At 48.3% G+C, this 19,140-nt stretch overlaps 1 protein-coding gene across 4 annotated transcripts in view; it reads left to right on the top strand.

Moving 5' to 3' along the window:
* Positions 1-19,140, top strand: part of RGS12 (regulator of G protein signaling 12) — a 132,766-nt gene that overhangs the window by 44,544 nt on the left and 69,082 nt on the right. For all 4 annotated transcript variants that reach the window (XR_011538379.1, XM_070613442.1, XM_070613444.1 and 1 more), the window contains one exon: positions 8,503-8,619. Coding sequence is in view for 2 of the 4 variants with exons in the window: in XM_070613442.1 (XP_070469543.1) it covers positions 8,503-8,619 (117 nt within the window). In the remaining 2 variants the exon portion in view is untranslated. The remainder of the gene's footprint in view (positions 1-8,502; positions 8,620-19,140) is intronic.

Genomic DNA, 19,140 nt, shown 5'->3' with positions numbered 1-19,140 from the left:
TTTTTTTCCTAAAAATTTTTTGGAGTTGATTTTTATGAATGGAATAAGGTGGGTGGCAAGTGAAGTTTTTTCTCTCCGTGGATGACCAGTTGTCGGAGTGCTGAATTCACCCTCTCCAGTGGCTCAGCCGAGTCCTCTCCACACATCATGTGTTCAACGTATATGTGGGTCTGTTTCTCAGTCCTCTGTTCTTTTCCACTGTCAAGACTCCAAAAAATACTTTGCTTTTTAAAATTGTAGCTTCATAATAAGTCTTTCTATCAGATAACGCCAAATCTGTGTGCCTTATCTTAACTATGCTTTAGCCTTGCTCCTATATAAACTTCACAGTCAGTTTACAAATTCTCCAGAGATGCTATTGACAGTCTTATTGCAATTGTATTTTAATCTGTAGACCAGTTTGGGAGAATTGACATCTTTAAGATGTTGAGCCCTCTTATCCATGAAAATGGTATCTCTCTACATTTATTTAGGTTTTCTTTATTTTCTTTCAGTAATATTTTATAACTACCTTCGTAAACATCTTTAATTAGATTTATTCTTAGATTCTTTAGTTAAATTTGTTCCTAGGTACCTTATATATTTTGTTACTTTTATAAATAGTACCCATTTAAATATCGTAATGCTAACTTTGTGATATATAAAAATATAATAGATTTGCTGCTTTTATATCCAGCTGTCTTGCTAAGGTTACTGCTATTCATATTTGTTCATACTTGTCACCATGAATGGGTGTTAAATTTTAGCTTTTCTTTTTTTGGTTATTTTGCATTCATAGAGATGATTAAATGGGCTTCCTCCTTTACTGTGCTAATGTGGCAAATTGCACTGAAGATTTTTGAATGTTAAACCACACTTGCATTCTTGAGATAAACCTAACTTATGATTATCTTTTTATACACCAATGGATTTGGTTTGCTAATATTTTTATAGAATTTTTGAATCTGTGTTTGTGAGTGAGGCTATCATAATTTTCCCTTCTTTCATTGTCTTTATCTGGTTTTGGGATGAAGGTTACCAGCCTCATAATGTTATAAAATCAATGGTCGCCTTTTTCTCCCTCTCAAACGTCCCTTATTCTCTTTTTGATGCATTGAATCTTTTATTTTAAAAGTCCTATTACGGATGAAGTCTGTTGTTAATATAGCTATACAAGCTTTCTCTGAGGCAGCATATTCTATGCTTTAATTTAAGCTTTTCCATTTCTCCATGTTCTAAGATTGTTATTATAAGTGGCAGATAGTTGGATTTTTTTTTTTTTCTGATCCAATTTGACATTCTGACAGTTCAAGAGTAAAATAAAAATAAATTGGCAAATTTAGTCCATTTATATTTATTGGTATTGCTGGTATATTAGTCTTGGTTCCATGATGTTACTGTGTACTTTCTATACATCAGTTTTTTTCTAGGCTTTCTCCTTCCTGCTTTCCCAGAGCCTTTGTTTGCCTGTTTTGTTTTCAAGGCTGTTTTTGGTTAGTTTGCCAACTTTATTACCCCTCCTTTATTGGTTTGGAAATTATATCCTTTGTTTCTGCCTTATAAAGGCTTTGTCCTAGCTGATTGCCTGGCACATTGTAGGCTCTTAGATTTTTTTTTTTTTTAGGAAGATTAGCCCTGAGATAACATTTGCTGCCAATCCTCCTCTTTTTGCTGAGGAAGACTGGCCCTGAGCTCACATCCGTGCCCATCTTCCTCTGCTTTATATGTGGGACGCCTACCACAGCATGGCTTGCCAAGCAGTGCCATGTCCGCATCCGGGATCTGAACCGGCGAACCCCAGGCTGCCGAAGCAGAACATGAGAACTTAACCGCTGCACCACTGGACTGGCCCCTAGATGTTTGTTGAATAAACAAATGTTTTCCTTAATTTTCTGTCTCCACTTAAATGTCCTTTCCTGTATATTCATCCTTTTCTTTCTTGAATAGGATACAGTCTCTGTATGCACTTTTCTCCTTCCTTTCTCCAGAAGGTCATTCACAATGACCAGGAAACCTTTCTTCAGCTCCTTACATGTTACTCCCATAGTTATCTCTATATGTTTGTCCAGTTTTATGTTTGAAATAGAATTTTGTAGATTCCAAAATTGTTTTGATTTTGGGCTTGGAATTCTTCCTGCTATGTAGTTTTGTAGCAACAGGATTTAATAAGTTGAGCCAATTACTCACCTGTTGTCCCTCAGCCCCGAGCCCCCCTCGCAGCCAATTCCCACAGTGACGTCTTAGAGTCTCTTTTCACCTTTTCAATTCTGAGATCCCTTGTTGACAGTTCTTTCTATGAAATCCTCTCTGTTAAAGTAACTGGTGTGGTTTTGCTTTCTGAGTAGACTCTGATACATCGGGAGAGGTAAGTATGTCAGCTGGAAATCTTATTCTTCCAATTCTCTATGTTACCTCATTTTGGAAAAACCTTCAAATGATATAGTCTCTATTTTAAGCTAGATAGTCTCCTTGGTTAGAGTTTGTTTGTTCAGTAAGTGCTTACTGAGCAACTTCTCTGTACCAGGCACTGTGGGAGGGGTGGGACAGAGTGGTGACCAGGACAACCATAGTCCTTGCCCTACTGGCGCTTCTGGTCTATTGTTTAGACACTTTAGGTTAGGAGCTTCTAGTCCTAATTGTAACTGAAAAATCACAGAGTAGTAGAACGAGATCTGGTTTTGCCCAGGCTGCCTTCAGCTGTGTGACCTGAGCATGTCCTTTAGTGGCTTCTGGGTTCTCATCTGTAGATTGAGGCGGGCAGACTGGCTATGCTGACCAGAGTCCTCTCTCTGAGCCGGTGGCCTGGAGGATGGTTCAGGGTTGGCACTGAGAGTAGTCAAGGCAGTTTGGCACCCTTGGTGGTGGGTGGGGGTCAGCCAACCCGGGTTCTGCCCTCACCCTGTTTACCAGCTGGTTTGCCCGAGAGAGCCCAGCACCTCGCTGGGCCTTGCCTGTGATGGATGAAGGCATCCCTTGGGGCCCTCCCACCCCTCATGTTTTGAGGCGACAGTAACCAAGTGGGTTATTTCCCCAAGTCCTAAGCAGGGGCCGGGAGTAGGGAGGGGCCCTTTGGTTCTCCTGGAAGCACACTGGCTACGTGCTGGCTCAGGCGTGGCTGTCGAAGTCAGTGCTTCAGTCAGGCTGTGCTCTCGGGTGCCTGGGAGCAGGGCCTTGTGTGTGACTCGGGGGCAGTGAGATGCACTTTCTCCACCAGCACCACGGAGGGTTGGGGCACAGTGGCTGTGGGCTGGGCCGCGCAGGCGTCGTGGTGTGGCCTGGTGTTGCCTGCTCGCCTTCTTGCAGTCTTGATGAATTGTTTGTTTGCAATTTCACAAGTGGAGTTGATTTGGAAGAAGGGAGCTGGTTTTAGGCCATTTTTACAGTGACATCACTGTTTAGTACTGTTTGGAGAGGAGGATTATTTAGCGCCTGAAGGGTGCTGAAGGGGCTGGATCAGTGGTGATCCTGTGACAGTTCGTTAAAGTACGGAACTTATTTCTCCTCATACACTGGGGCAGTGCACTCTCGATTTGGGAAACAAACAGATCACTGCTAAAGATTCTGCTTGTTAGTGAAGTGTCACCACTGAGTTGATTCAGTTCTTTGTAGGAATTTTTTTCTGTTTGCTTGCTTGTTAAATTTCTCCTTCTCCTTTAACTTTCCAAATCCCACAACACATCCTTGTGTAACTAGGTGTTAAATGTCTTCGTTTCTTTTGCCTGTAATGGGGCACGAGTTCCAGAGCTAACTGTGCTGGAGCAGGTCTCTGTCAGCCAGAATTTCCTCTATAGCCACCTGGGTTTTAAAAATTAAACTCTTCTTATCACAAAGCTTTGTGCTCATTACCTCCCCCACCCAAAGAAAAGTAAAAATACAGAATAGCAAATATATAATTTGTACGAAGGTTCATTTTGAACATGTTTGGAGCCTTCTTTGGTTTAGTAATAAAAAGCATTTTCCACATTGTTACTTATGCAGCAGCAGAAGCATCTGGGTGGCTGCACGGATCCCTGTCCGTTAGTGAGGGACTCCCTATTGTGGGGTACTTGGTTCCCGTATTATTTCACTCTCATTCATTCTCTCAGCAAGTGCTGCGTCTGCTAGGCTGAGCCTTGCACCGGGCAGCAGGTATTCAAAGGGAGCAAACAGAAACCCAGCCCCCCGCTAGCCCCTGTGATTGACAGTCTTCTGGGGGAGATGCTGCAGAAGCTTTGTCATTTCAGTTTGTGCTAAGAGGTGAGAAGGAAAAGCACACAACCTAGGAGAGAGGACCTGGGGCAGTCTATTTAGACAGGGGAGTTCAAGGAGGTCTCTTAAAAGAGGTGACACTGGGTTGAGGGCAGAACAGGCCCCAAAGAGGGGAGGTGGTGAGGTGGGGGCCCCAGAAGAGTCTGGGTGACAGGGACCAGATCACGTCAGGCCTCGCCCATGGCACAGAGCATGGTGCCAGAAGCTTCTGAAGGGCTTGGAGCTAGGGCCTGCCCGGCAGATGTGTGGGGAGCAGACTGCACAGTGGGGAGCAGGAAGACCAGTGAGGAGGCTGGCCACCACATGCTGGGTCCTGGGGCCGGGGTTGGGGGGTAGGGGAGCAGTGGGTCTGGAGAGAGATCCTGGGTTCTAGATACATATTATATTTGGGATGATTTTTTGAAAAAGAAATTTCTTAGACAAATTTTTCTCAAGAATATAGCAAATTTAGTAACTTGTGGGGCCAGCCTGGTGGCATAATGGTTAAGTTTACATGCTCTGCTTCGGTAGCCCGGGATTTGCAGGTTTGGATCTCAAGCACAGACCTAACACTACTCATCAAGCCACGCTGTGGCGGCATCCCACATAAAATAGAGGAAGATGGGCACAGATGTTAGCACAGCAGCAATCTTCCTTAAGCAAAAGGGGGAAGATTGGCAACAGAGGTTAGCTCAGGGCCAGTCTTCCTCACAGAAAAAAAGAATATGTCAGATTTGGTAACTTGCTAGCAAGGAACCGGCACGGTGAGCAGAGTCTGCTGCTTCAGAGAGGGTGGAGCAAGAGGGGGCCTGGACAGAGACGATCACCCAGGAGAATGGCACAGATGCAAGAGAGAGCATACTGCTTCTAGCAAGGTTATAGCAATGTCCCATTTCTACCCATTTATCAGCTGTCATGGAGAACTTCTGTGGCATGGTCTGAGGTGCCTGTCACCAGGAGTAGAAGCATGCGGTTGGGACACATCTGTGTCTGAATTGGAACCACGAGGCCCAACCTCTAGGAGTGTCTCAGAGGCTGATTAGCGGAAGGTAGGAAGCAGTGTCCCCTGAGACCAGCAGCTGAGCTCCCAGAGACAGGCGGGAGTTGTAATCAGGTGTTTTCTCAACCCCAGAGAGCCAGTGTGCACAGGTCACCCATCCCTCCTGGGGACAGGCAGTTCTTCCTGTGCAGTTTGACTGCTTAGAGGGAATTCCCAGCTGGACACGAGCATGGGCGCATTTGAGAGGGCTCTGATGCAGCCTCCTGTGGCTTTGCCTCCATACGGCTCTCCTGCTGGCATCCTCTGTGGTCCGTTGTCACTTTCAGGGTGACGGCCTTCAAGCCTCCTTGCCCTGGTTCTGGCCCAGGTAAGTTATCCTTACTGCATCCTTGGTGACCCCCTCTGCCTGCCTTTAAGTCCAGCTCACATGCAGCCTTCTTGGGGGGTGTCTGTGCAGGGTTCCCCCGGGTGCCGCACCAGTGTCACCCTCTCTGTGCTCCCAGAAAGCTTTGTGTCATCCTTGTGGGTTAGCTACTGTCTTCCCCTACCAGTCTGGGCACCGCTGGCAGGCAGGCTTTGTGGCACAGCTGCCACTGGTCGTAGACACGGAAGACAGAGAAACGTGTTTGCTGTGATAGTGTATAACCAGCTTCTCTTTTGAACCCTTGTCGGGATATTCGAGTTTGAGGAACGCACGTGGGATTTGTATTATTATTCCCAAGGACTCCTTGCTGTTGGTGATGATACCATCTGAGACGAGGAACTCTCTGTTCGTCTCTGCTGCTTTCTTCATCAGGCCCTCCATTTCTTCTCTCCCTAAATCAGCCTCGCTCGCTCTCTCTCTCTCCCTCTCTCTATCTCCCACACTTCCTTTCTTTCCATGGTTTTACTATTTCTGCTGCTGCTCCTTAGTTCAGGATCTTTCTACTCTTGACTTCTGACAGGTTGCCCCATCCACTCCAGCTTGCATGCTATATTTCGGGTGACTTTTCTGAAATATCACTACCAGTAATGTCTGCAGCATGGCCCTACTCTGACTACCCCATCGCTGCTCTGCAGCTTGACCTCTGTTCCTGTCAGCTTGGTCTCCTCATCTCCCCAGGAGCCGGCCTGTTTTTCATTGGCTCGTTCCTGAGTGGCCCTCCCAGACCCGCCGTGCACCCCATTGTGCTTGTCGTCTACAGCACAGCCTCCAGGGCTGCTCCAGCTGCTTCTAGTTCAGAAGTGTTCAGATAGCTTGCAGCCCCCTCTTGCCATCTTCAGGGAGCCTCTCGGGAGGACCAGTAGATCGTGAGTTCCTGAGTCTGAAAACCTGTCTTCTGCTTGCTTCTCTGAGGTGCCCTGTGGTACCGTGCACATAGTTGTTGCTCAGAAAACACTTGGTGAGAGCCCTGGGACAATATGGAGCATACGGAGTGAAGCTGGTCACTACTGGCATCTACACTGCTTCTTAAAATTTGAGGGATTAAAAGTATTGTTCTTGTTGCCCTGGTTCAGGTCAGAGTGGTTTTGGGGCAGAGGTGAGATGTGTGGGGTTTTGGGTGTGAGTGATGGGAGCAGCTAGTGGGTGCCAGAGGGGCCAGGGAGGGGAAAGAGGAAGAGGACGTGGTCAGCGGGTGAGGATGACTGTCCCGTTGGAGGCCACTGGTGGGAGCAGGTTCAGTGGAGGGCAGGACAGGGAGAGCCTGAGAAGGGGGCAGGAGGGAGAAGGCGGTGAAACAGTCTAGCAGAGGGGGATGAGTGAGAGGAAGACAGTTGCAGTGCTGAGGGCCACTTGAGTGGGTGTCAGAAATGTCAGTGAGAGCAGCCCCAGGGGTGTGTCCTTCCACTGGGCAGTGAGCTGACTGAGTGGCCTGGGCACAGGTGCGTCGGCCGGTCGGTCAGTAGGAAGAGAGTTGGATTTTACTGGATGAGTTCAACAGGGAGAGAGAAAGGGACATAGCCCGCAGAGCTTTACAAGGAAGTGCTGCATGGTTTTCTCTTGCTGTAAGATGCCCAGATGATTCTCATGCTGTGCAGAGCAGAGAGTCTGAGAGCCCCACAGCCTTTAGAAAACACCTTAACTTCCTCTATGGCTGAAATTGGTCTCTTAGGATTTCAAGTACCAGGAAATCAGAGATTTTCAGCTGTGATGCTTTTTATTTTTATTTATTTTGTGACGAAGATTGTCACTGAGCTAACATCTGTGCCCATCTTCTATTTTATGTGGATTGCCACCATGGTGTGGCTTGATGAGCGGTGCTGTGTGTGCCCGGGATCCGAACCTGTGAACCCAGGGCCATGGAAGCAGAGTGCGTGAACTTAACCACTATGCCACCGGGCTGGCCCCTGTGATGCTTTTTTTTGTTGTTTTAAATACATTCCTTTCTTTAAAATTATTATTTTTTTTTAAAGATTGGCACCTGAGCTGACATCTGTTGCCAATCTTATTTTTTTTCTTCTTTTTCTTCTCCTCCAAGCCTCCCGGTACATAGTTGTATGTTCTAGTTGTAGGTTCTTCTAGTTGTGGCATGTGGGACGCCATCTCAGCATGGCCTGATGAGCAGTGCTAGGTCTGCGCCCAGGATCCAAACTGGCGAAACCCTGGACCACCAAAGCGGAGCACACGAACCTAACCACTCGGGCAGGGGGTCGGCCCCGCTATGATGCTTTTTATTTTAAAGATGTGATCACTTATTTGTTAGAACCAAGATCACATTTGGAGAAGTGTCTAGCATAGTAACAGTGAATTAATTCTGGCCATTTCCTGGAGAAAGAACAAGATGTTTTAATGGCCAGTTATTTTATGCACCTGAGTTGGTTTGGTCTTCAGACACCAGCTGAATATCTAGCGATTCAGTTTCCCAAAATGCTTATAAAATTATGGAAACACACAAACTTGCTGAAAACTAGCCTTTATATTAATAATTATCACCATTATCCCACAATTGATGCTTCCCAAACCTTCATACTGTTTCACTTGCTCTTTGTAACAGCCTTTGGACGTCAGCTGTTATAATCCTGTTTCCTGATAATGGATTTTGAGACTAGGGGTCGTTCTGGGGGCTCACAGTTGTAAGTGGCAGAGCAACTACTTGGAGATCCCTGGATGACTGTTTTTTTTTTTTTTTTTTTAAATTTTGCCTTTTTAAAAATTGTGGTAACATACATAACGTGAAATTTACCCTGAGATGACCTAAGTCTAGTATTTTCTCTGTTCCACAGTGCCCCTCTGTTCTCTCCAAGGTAGTACATCAGGCAAATCTAAGCATCTCTTCTCAAGAACTTAACTTGATATATTTTTTCTTTGTGTTTAGGGCTCGAAATTTGGGCGGGGAATTGGACTCCCTCAGACTTCTCAACGCACCTCTGCTCGGAGATCGTTTGGAAGATCCAAGAGATTTAGTATCACTCGCTCCCTTGATGATCTTGAGGTAATGATTTTAGTTTTTCTTTTCTTCTTCATGTTTTTAAGAATGAAAATAAAGCTTACAGATAGATCTGACTCTCATTGAATTCACCCTAATCCTAATACCTTCTCTCCTCTCCTGTGGTAACCACTGTCTTCATGTGGGGGCTTCTGATGCACCTCTTCTACCCCTGCACGTGTCCCCACACCATCTCCTGTCATCTCTGGGTCCTCTTCTACTGCTGCACGTGTCCCCACACCATCTCCTGTCATCTCTGGGTCCTCTTCTACCCCTGCATGTGTCCCCAGACCATCTCCTGTCATCTCTGGGTCCTCTTCTACCCCTGCACGTGTCCTCAGACCATCTCCTGTCATCTCTGGGTCCTCTTCTACCCCTGCACGTGTCTCCACACCATCTCCTGTCATCTCTGGGTCCTCTTCTACCCCTGCACATGTCCCCACACCATCTCCTGTCATCTCTGGGTCCTCTTCTACCCCTGCACATGTCCGCGACCATCTCCTGTCATCTCTGGGTCCTCTTCTACCCCTGCACGTGTCCCCACACCATCTCCTGTCATCTCTGGGTCCTCTTCTACCCCTGCACGTGTCCCCACACCATCTCCTGTCATCTCTGGGTCCTCTTCTACCCCTGCACGTGTCCCCACACCATCTCCTGTCATCTCTGGGTCCTCTTCTACCCCTGCACGTGTCCCCACACCATCTCCTGTCATCTCTGGGTCCTCTTCTACCCCTGCACGTGTCCCCACACCATCTCCTGTCATCTCTGGGTCCTCTTCTACCCCTGCACGTGTCCCCACACCATCTCCTGTCATCTCTGGGTCCTCTTCTACCCCTGCACATGTCCTCAGACCATCTCCTGTCATCTCTGGGTCCTCTTCTACCGCTGCACGTGTCCCCACACCATCTCCTGTCATCTCTGGGTCCTCTTCTACCCCTGCATGTGTCCCCGCACCATCTCCTGTCATCTCTGGGTCCTCTTCTACCCCTGCACGTGTCCCCACACCATCTCCTGTCATCTCTGGGTCCTCTTCTACCCCTGCATGTGTCCCCGCACCATCTCCTGTCATCTCTGGGTCCTCTTCTACCGCTGCGCATCCCTGGACGATCGTCGTATGTTTGGTGTTCTCTCTTTTGTGCCTGATGCTGTTGTAGACACTTGCTGGATGTGAACTTGTGTAACCCTCACAAGAGCTCTGTGAGGTAGGGCCCATCTAACTCCCTTTTTAAAGATGTGATATTGATCCACAGATACAGATAGAGTATCTTTGGTGTGGTTCTTTTATTTATATTCCTTAAAAAAAAATTCATATGGGGGGTGGGCACAGGGGGTGAAGGGGAGCAAGTACTTGGTGATGGACAAGAAATAATGTACAACTGAAATTTCACAATGATGTAAACTATTATGGACTCAATAAAAAAAATTCATAGACTTTACTTTGAGAGCATTTTAGATTTACAGAAAAGTGAAGCACAAAGTGCAGAGTTCCCATAGGAAGTTTCCCCAGTTGTTGACATCTTCTGTTGGAGTGGTACTTCTGTTACAGTTGATGAGCCAATGTAGGTACATTATGATTATGAGACGACACTCTTGGTGCTGTTCATTCTTAAGGTTTGGACAAAGGCAGTCTGTCATGTAGCCGCCAGGACAGTGTCACTCAGAGTGGCTTCCCTGCCCTAAAACCCCTGTGCTCTTCCTGGTCACCTCCCTCCTCCCCTGAACCCTCGGCAGCCACGGATCTTTTCACTGGTTCATTTTGTGTTGTAAAATTTTACACACATGCAGTTATTCTGCATGTGTTATTCTGCCACCTTTAAAACATTGCATTATGTTTTCAAGATTGACCCTCGTAGTTTTGGTTCATTTATTTTGCTTGTTATGTGGCATTCCATTATGAATATGCCACAATTTTTATCCGTTTTGCTCTTGCGGGCACTTGGTGGAAAGCTGGACAGTCTACTCTGAACAGAGCCTTGTGGACATTCTTAAACAAGTGTCCTTGGGCGCACGTGGAGAAAGAGAGACTATTCCTATTAGGCAGACTGCTGGGTGACGGGCATGTCCAAACGCCACTCACAGTGGCTGTTCCCACTCAGGCTCTGGTTACCACAGGGCAGGGTCCCTGGTAGTCTCTCCTCACCAACACTTGGTACTGTCAGACTTGAATTTTTCCCAGTTTCAGTGAAATGGCCTCATGTTTTAATTTGCATTTCAGTAATTATGAGTGAGGTTGAGCGTTCCACCGTGGGTATTTTGGCTGTTTTCTCTCTCTCTCTCTTTTTTTTTTTTTTTTGAGGAAGATTAGCCTTAAGTTAACATCTGCTGCCAATTCTGCTCTTTTTGCTGAGGAAGACTGGCCCTGAGCTAACATCCGTGCCCATCTTCCTCTACTTTATATGTGGGACGCCTGCCACAGCATGGCTTGACAGGCGGGGCATAGGTTGTACCTGGGATCCCAATCACTGAACCCCGGCCGCCAAAGCAGAATGTGCAAACTTAACCATTGCGCCACTGGGCTGGCCCCTGTTTTCTCTTTTTTGAATTAGTAGCTTATTCATGTCTTTTTTCTAATTTTTTTTTTTTTTACCAGGTTTTTGTAGTAGTTCTTTATATATTCTGGATATGGGTCCTTTGTCAGTTAACCAATTTTGAAAATATCTTTTTTGTGACTTATTTTTACCTTGGTTTAGGGTGTCTAGTTAGATATATATATTTAAGTTGTAAACTATTATAACGTAGAGTTTCCCGTTTTGAAGTGTACAGTTCAGTGGTAGTAAGCACATGCACACCGTGGCACAACCATCACCATAGTCCATCTCCAGAACTTTTCATCCTCCTCAGCTGAAACTCTGTCCCCATTAATCAACTGCTCCCCATCCCCCCACCTTCCAGCCCCTGGTCACCTCCATGCTACCTTCTGTTTCTATGGATTTGACTCCTCTGAGGACCTCGTATAAGTGGAATCCTATAGTATATATCCTTTTATGTCTCGCTTTTTTCACTTTGCATAATATCTTCAAGGTTCATCCCTGTTGTAGTGTGTGACAGAATTCCCTTCCCTTTCAAGACGGAATCATATTCTGTTCTATGGATGATATCGAACCTAAAGTGAGTTCGCTCACCCGTTGTGCAGGAAGTCAATCTCTGACACGGGGTAGTGGAAGAAAGCAGGAATTTTATTATTGCACAACGCTGAGCAAGGAGAGAGGGCAGCTAATGCTGAAATCCCAAACTCCCTGAAAAGCTAAAAGGAAGGGTTTTTATTTGGAGCTTTAGGTAGGGGAGGCAGGAGCATGTGGCCTTGCTGGTCGGAGCTTTCCCACCAGCCTGTCTTTGGCCTTAAGACTACTTGCAGAGAGGAGGGAGCCCGTGACCTTGCTGGTCAGCAACTTTCCCAGCAGCCTGTATCTCTTTGCGAGGAGGAGATAATGAATCCAGGTGCTTGTCCTTGGTGGTGTCTGTCTCCATGGAGGATTGGGGATTCTGGAGCCAGGAATCTAGGGAGTAAGCAGGGAATGAGTGTCTTGGTTTTAACCCCATATATGCTGGGTTTAATGTAGGTAAACAGATATCAGGGTCACTATCATAAAGACAATAGAAATTTGAAAGTTTGCAAAGAAGAAATGAAAATGTTATTCTCGCATGGTATGATTGTAACAGAAAATCTGAAATAACCTATAGATTAATTGTTAAAGTTAATGAATGAGTTAGCAAGGTTGCTGGATATATGGTCAACTTACAAAAATCAGTTGTGGATACGGTTAGAAAACGACCTATAGATTCAATGCAATTTTAATCAAAATCCCAACACATGTTTTGTGGAACTTAAGAAGATGATTAAAAAATTTTCATGGAAATGCAGAGGGCTAAGAGTAGCCAAGATGTTCTTGAAGAAGGATAAGGTAGGAGGACTTCCTCTATCAGCTGTCAAAACTTACTGTATCAAGTTAGAGCAATTTAAGGCTGTGTGAATGTTGGCATACGGACAGACAGTGGAGTAGAAGAGACAGCACAGAAACAGAGCAGCATCTGCAGGCACTTGGCTTGTGGGCAGAGCAGGGTGAGTGTGGTCTCTTCACTGGTGCTGGAATAAGTAGAGGTCTACATGGAAAAACAAAGAAACTCGATTCTTCCCCTCACCAAACACAATTAGCCCCAGCTGTGTTGAAGCTCTAATCATGAGGACAAATGAGAGTGACTGGGGGGTAATGTAGACACACATCTTCATGATCTTGGGGAAGGGAAGACTTTTAAAACCAGACACAGAAAGCACTAACCTGTGATAAAGATTGATGACTCTGACTCAACGAATGTTGGGAACCTACACTCATCCAAACACACCATTACTAGAGTGAAAGGGAAGATGACGTCGGCAACATGGGTATCCTACAAGGGCCGTGTGTCCTGGGGCCGCCTACAGATGCAAAATGGGTAAGCAATTCAAACTGGCACTTTAGGGAAGAGGATACCGCAGTGGCAAACCCACACCAGAAGAGGTTTCCAAGCCCATTAGTCATCAGCGAGGCGCAAATTACAGCCACAGTGAAGTCCCCACACCAGACTGGCTGAAGTGGAAAGAGACCAAATCTCTTATAAACCCCCTGGGTGAGGGTTCAACTACATTTGAAGGGACATATGCCCTATGATTTGGCAGTTCCACTCCATCTGAAATACACATCATGTATTCCAAAAGACAGGTATAAGAATTCAAAACAGCAGTAGTCATGAGATTCCTAAACCAAAGCAACTTAATTGTCCACCCACAGTGGAAAGGACAAATAATTTGTGATTTATTCATGCAATGGAATGCTCTATGGCTGCCTTCCTAACATGGATAAATATCACAGAAAGAAGGCAGACACAAAAGAATGCATCTGTGTGGTTCCATTTATGTGACTCTGAAAACAGGTGAGATTAAGCCATGGCTTTTGGTTGTGTGTTCAGTGTTGTCAACCTTAAAAATAAAACAGCCGGTTATTTTACCAGCAAAATGAGTTTATTTGGGAATAGCCAATGAATTGCAATTTGGGATATGTGTGCTGTGGCAGACCATAGTTGAATCCAACAAATAAGGCCAGAGGAACATTATTTTATAGAGGAAAAGGAGGAAATTGGAAGGGGCTGTTTTGAAGGAAAGTCCTTTGGAGAAAAGCAAGAGTTCAGGGTGGTGATGGCTTCTCATTGGCTGAGTTGCTGGGGTCATTGATTTCTGTTTGGGATGCAATGTACAAATCTTCCTATAACTGACAATTCTTTCCTGTTGACTCCTTTCGGCTGGGGTCTGTAATCGGCTGTCTTCCTGTTGAAGACCTCTTTCGGCTGGGGTCTGCAATTGACGCTTTTCTGTAATTGCCCTCCAGTGGTACTGCATGGGAGCTCCTCCTTCTGGCCTCCTGACTCCATTTTAAATGCGGTTTCCCTTTATTGATTTTCACAGTGTAGAACCATAAAGAAAAGCTAGAACATTGTTATGCTTTTTGTTATGACCTGGGTGGGAGCTACATGGGCTTCACATTGTGATAAATCACTGAACCATATATTTGCATTTTGTGCTGTTTTCCAGATTTGTGTTGTAGCTTGCACTAAAAATGATCACCATGATCGTGTGTGTTTCTTCCAGCCCTGTTGAGCTCCTAGAGGGTAGACTGGAGTAGGCAGTGTTAACAACTAGGGTTAGGGTTTTGCAAATGAGCCTAGAGAGGAGGATGGAACTGAGGAACCGAGGGTGAGTGGAGGGAGTGATGAAGGAAGAGGCTGGTCTCTGAGCCATGTAAGAGGGAAACTTGGGAGATGAGCTGGTGACAGATTGTGGGAAAAAGGGAAGGTCCTTGTGGCATGGGGTCCTTGTTGGAGGGGCTCTTGAGACAGGAGATGGAGGTCAGAGAACGAGACAGTTGCTATGGAAATGTCAGAGGTGAGTTTTTGTTTGTTTCAAGAGAGCGCCAGTTTTGGTTATGCCCATGGCAGGTGGTCACCAAGGAGACAGTGGCCCAAGAAGCCCGTCAAGGATCAGCACTATAGGCCCAACATGGGATGACAGACATGTCTCCGCCCTTGAGGTGTTTAAAGTCAGGCACAGAAAGAGAGTCACAGCCTTGGTCTTAGCATTTGTGAGATAGCTTCAAGGTTCAGAAGGCCTTAGAAGGGGGGTCTCCAGGTGCAGGGGTCCTGAGCTGAACATGCACAGAGGCTGCTTGCAAGCCGAGTTCCCGGAAGAACAGCACTTCGTGTGTTCTTGCTGGGGACCGAGGCTTAAAAGGGAACAGTGACCCCCGAGTCCAGTGTGGGGGGCAAGAGCCACCTTCTAGGAGTTCTCCCTCTGTTGTCACCTGTCGCAGGCTATTGACCCACATTTGTGTGTGCGGCTGGGCTGATCCACTGTGATTCTGTTCATGGACGTTTCTCTACGTGTGCCTCCCTCATTCAGAGGGCAGCTGCAGTGAGGGGGAGGTGGGGTGCTGGTGCCTGAGGGGAGGGAATGGGTTGGGGTGGGCTTGTAGTCCCCCCACCAAGACGAGCAGGAGTGGGTCTGCAGGACCTCCTCGTAGTGTCAGATCCATGGAGTATGTATCTCTCCTTAGCGGTCCTAACTAGTGCGTTAGGAAGCTTCACGTTATGAAGAATGTGCTAGGTCGTGTGCACGAGTGAGTGTATGTGAGAGTAAGAGTGTGAGATTGTGTGAGCGTGTGTGAATGTGTGAGATTCTGTGTGAGAGAGACTGAGTATGAGTGAATGAGAGTGTGTGAAAGACTGTGAGTGTGTGTAAGCGTGTGAGGTCATCGGAAAGGGTCGAGAGGGTGCCTGTCCAGTACAGCAGTGATGGCCATTGTGGATGGGAAGTTGAAATTGCCTACGTGCACCCAGTGTACACGAGAAATGGGATGGGCGGCTCTGGGACCTTCACTTCCCTCTGATTTGCTACAGGCATGGCAGGAAGGCCCCTATACTGGGCTGGTGGGTGCTGGGTGGTCGGCTAGTATCCAGGGAGGGGATCAAGGGTCACTAGGGTGAAGGGAGGTGGGCCTGGGGCTCTGAGAGGGAGGCGTCTGGTACTGGGGACATCTTTTTTTTTTTCTGAGCTAACAACTGTGGCCAATCTTTTTTTTTTTTTTTTCCTGCTTTATTTCCCCAAATCCCCCCGGTACATAGTTGTATATCTTAGTTGCAGGTCCTTCTAGTTGTGGCACATGGAACGCTGCCTCAATGTGGCCTGACGAGCGGTGCCATGTCTGTGCCCAGGATCCAAACCCTGGTCTGCTGCAGCGGAGCGCGCGAACTTAACCACTCGGTCATGGGGCCAGCCCCTGGGGACATCTTTGAAGAAGGCCTGGCACCTGAAGCCTGAGGACCACCTGGTGGGCTGTGGGCACATTTGTGGGAGGTGCCTGGGGAAGTGGACCAGGGAGCAGGTGAGCAGCGGAACGTGTTGCCCTGGAAGCTCAGAGAAGGGCTTTGCAGCCTGGGGACAGCGGCAATGAGGGGCCCAGGCATGCAGACTTGCAGAACCACACCTGCTGGAGAGACCGGGGCAAGCCGTGGGGTCCCAGACTGCACTTGCTGACACATCTGTGACTTGAAATGTCACATTCTCTGTCTGCTAAGCAGCCTCGAGATGGACAGGAATCTGGTTTTATTGCTAATGGTGGTTTTGTGTATTCACTTGAGGAATAAGTGGTATTCATAGTACTTAGTTTAAAAGCTGTAACTGCTCGTAGGAAGCACTGTGTGTGCTAAGCCCTGGGAAAATCCTGGTCATCCTTTGAGGCCTGGCTCAGACATAACCTATCCAACACCGGCACCTGCGGCATCAGCTGCCCCCTTAGGGTCTCCTTGGCTCATGATTTCCGTGTAATGTGGTGACAATGATGATGTCCGCCACTCCCTGAGGGAAGCTCCTCGACCTGTCAGGGCCTCGTGCAGTGGGGGCATCACCACAACCTGCACTGACAGATGCCACACCAGGCGGCCATGGCTAATGGTGTCTACAACCTGCCCTGTTGTTGGAGATATAACAATGAACCCTATGCCATAGGAACTATCATTATTTCTGCTTTACAGAGTGAGAAATTGAGGCAGGGTGCCAGGGGGTTAAGCAACTTGTCTAAGTCCATGAAGTGTGGAAGGGCTGCAGCCAGGCGTCCCCGGGCAGGCTGGCTTCCAGGGCCGCGCTCCCGAGTGCACGCTAGACTCACCCGTGCTGCCTCTCCCAGGACGCCAGAGCCCCTGGGAAGGCCCACAGGTCTCTGCCTCTGTCCTTCCAGACTTCTGTCCATCCCCCCTGTTCCTGGAGCTGTGGGCACAGCAGTGGTCCTGCTCTCAGAGAGCTCGCCCTATAGGTAAGAGACACATAGACAGTTGCATCAACAGGAAGACGTCAGGCAGGGTGATGGCTATGGGGAAGCAAGGCCAGGTGTGCAGGGGAGAGATGGGGCTCCTTTGCATGCTGTGGTCGGGTGGCCCCTCTGAGGAGGGAACGTTCACGCCGAGCCCTTGATACTAGGAGGGGGCTAGCCGTGTGAAGGTCTTGGGCCGGGGAACTGCTGGTGTGCCCCAGGACAGGAGGGAGGGAGGGCCAGGTGGAGACCTTGGGTTTTCTTCTAAGTGTGATAGAAGCCTGTGGTCAGTTCGCAGCTGGGAGCTGAGGGAGAGCGCTGCTTGCCCGCCATTCATCACAGCACTGAGGACTGTTTGCACACCTGGCTCAGTTGCCTTGCCTGCAGGAGGTCATGCAGCTGTGTTTGGAAAGCTCCTCCGGCAGCATGTGGAGGCTGAGCAGGGGCAGCGAGACTCCCCAGGAGGGCAGTAGAGGAGGGAGAAGGTCCAGACCTCGCCCAAGGCAGCTGGAAGCCGAGCAGCCACTGTCCAAGCCCTCACAATGCAGTCCCTGCCTCCAGGAGCTCCTGGGGCATGGCTGTGCTCAGAGGAAGCTCTCAAGTTTCCGAATGACCAGGAGAGAGCACCAACGTCAGGACTAGAGAACAGGGGTGGGTGGGGGGAGGGGGGGATGGGCGAGAGCTGGGAGAGCCGGCAGCAGCCCTGGGAGCTAGAGCCCAGGAGAGCGGTGGCGATCAGGCACTAGGCAGACGGGTGATGGTCAGGGCCAGATCTGCCCATGGCTTGTCAGGTGGGTAAAGTTTCATTGGCACACAGTCAGGCCATTGGCACATCTATGCTGTTTTCACACAACAGTGGTGGCAGAGTTGACAGAATGGCAGTAGAGACAGAATGTATCACCCACAAAGCTGGAAATGTTTACTCTTGGCCTATCTCAGAGCAAGCTCCCAGCGCCCTGGTGCGAGCCACAGAACTCCAGCCTGCTCCCAGTGCCAGGGCTGGGTGGGAGGCAGGGAGGATCCAGCCCTGCCTCCCTAATTGCTCTGGACTGTTCTCTAGACTGTGGCTGGGGTCCTTTAGCCCCTAGCCGTGGCCCGAGGCACCACCCGTTTCCAGACACGGCATCTCTTGAGTGCCAGGGCCACCTGTCCTCTTGCCCCTGGACTCCCTTGCTGGCTGTAGCCAGCGTCCTAGACCCAACGCATTCAAAGCTCCCCACTCCTTATTGCAGCACCTGATGCTCCTTCTGTCTCTCACAGCACCCCGGCTCCTGCTCTGTCTTGATCCTTCTGCATCACCGTCTGGGTGGGGGCAGCGCCCAGGTGTTGTTGGTAGGGACTGGCAGTGCTGGGCCTGGACAGCAGGGGGCGCTGAGGCCACGTGGTTCCCTCCTCAGAACCTGTCCAGACTTCCCAGGAGGTGAGGGTGCGAGGGTGGACAGCCAGGGAAGAGAGGGAGGGAGAAAGAGAGGGAGGAAGAGAGGGAGGGAGGCAAGGGGCTTGGTTGTCTCCTCATGGCAGAGGTCCTAAGTGGGCTACTTTCTACCAGGGCGGGGCGTGCCCGTCATGCTTGCTGTCAGAGAGCTGTCGTCTCTGAGCCGGCGAGCAGAACCTGAACCAGGCCCAGGGCTCTGTGGTGGCTGCATTGGCTGATTTGGTTTATTCCTTCAAGCCTCTGGCTCACCTCTGGGTCACTCTGCACAATTTATGGAATTGACATTATCTAGGATGAAATCTACACAGACATTTTAAAACAAGCTCTTTTTACCTTGTTTCTTAAGTTTGCTATTTCTAGGGGAATTTAACCTAGAAATTTTTGCTTATTTTGGTCTTTCATACACTAGCTTACTCTTTATTTACATAGGAAATTATCTTAATTATTAATTAATTATCTTAAAAATCCTGTTAACTCAGGGCATGTACTAGTACTTCTCGGTGTCTTGCCTGTCCTCTCACTCAATCAGTGTTTGGTGGACACCTGCTCTGTGTCAGATGTTATTCCAGCTCAGGGGACAGCAGTGACCAGCACTGACACCAGTCCTGCCTTTGTGGAGCTGGCCTCCCAGCGGGTTACGGACGGTGGACTGTGGCTGTGCAATGTGGGAGGGGGCGGGAGGTGGGTGCACACGGCTGGGAAGGTCGGAGGCCAGGCAGGGGAGCATCACGAGCCACCTTTTAAAAGGGCTCCTCTGGC

Source organism: Equus przewalskii, chromosome 3 (genome assembly GCF_037783145.1).
Source record: "Equus przewalskii isolate Varuska chromosome 3, EquPr2, whole genome shotgun sequence".
NCBI lineage: Eukaryota > Metazoa > Chordata > Mammalia > Perissodactyla > Equidae > Equus > Equus przewalskii.
The sequence above is the reverse complement of the archived record's forward strand: the minus strand, read 5'-3'. Positions and strand labels throughout refer to the sequence as shown.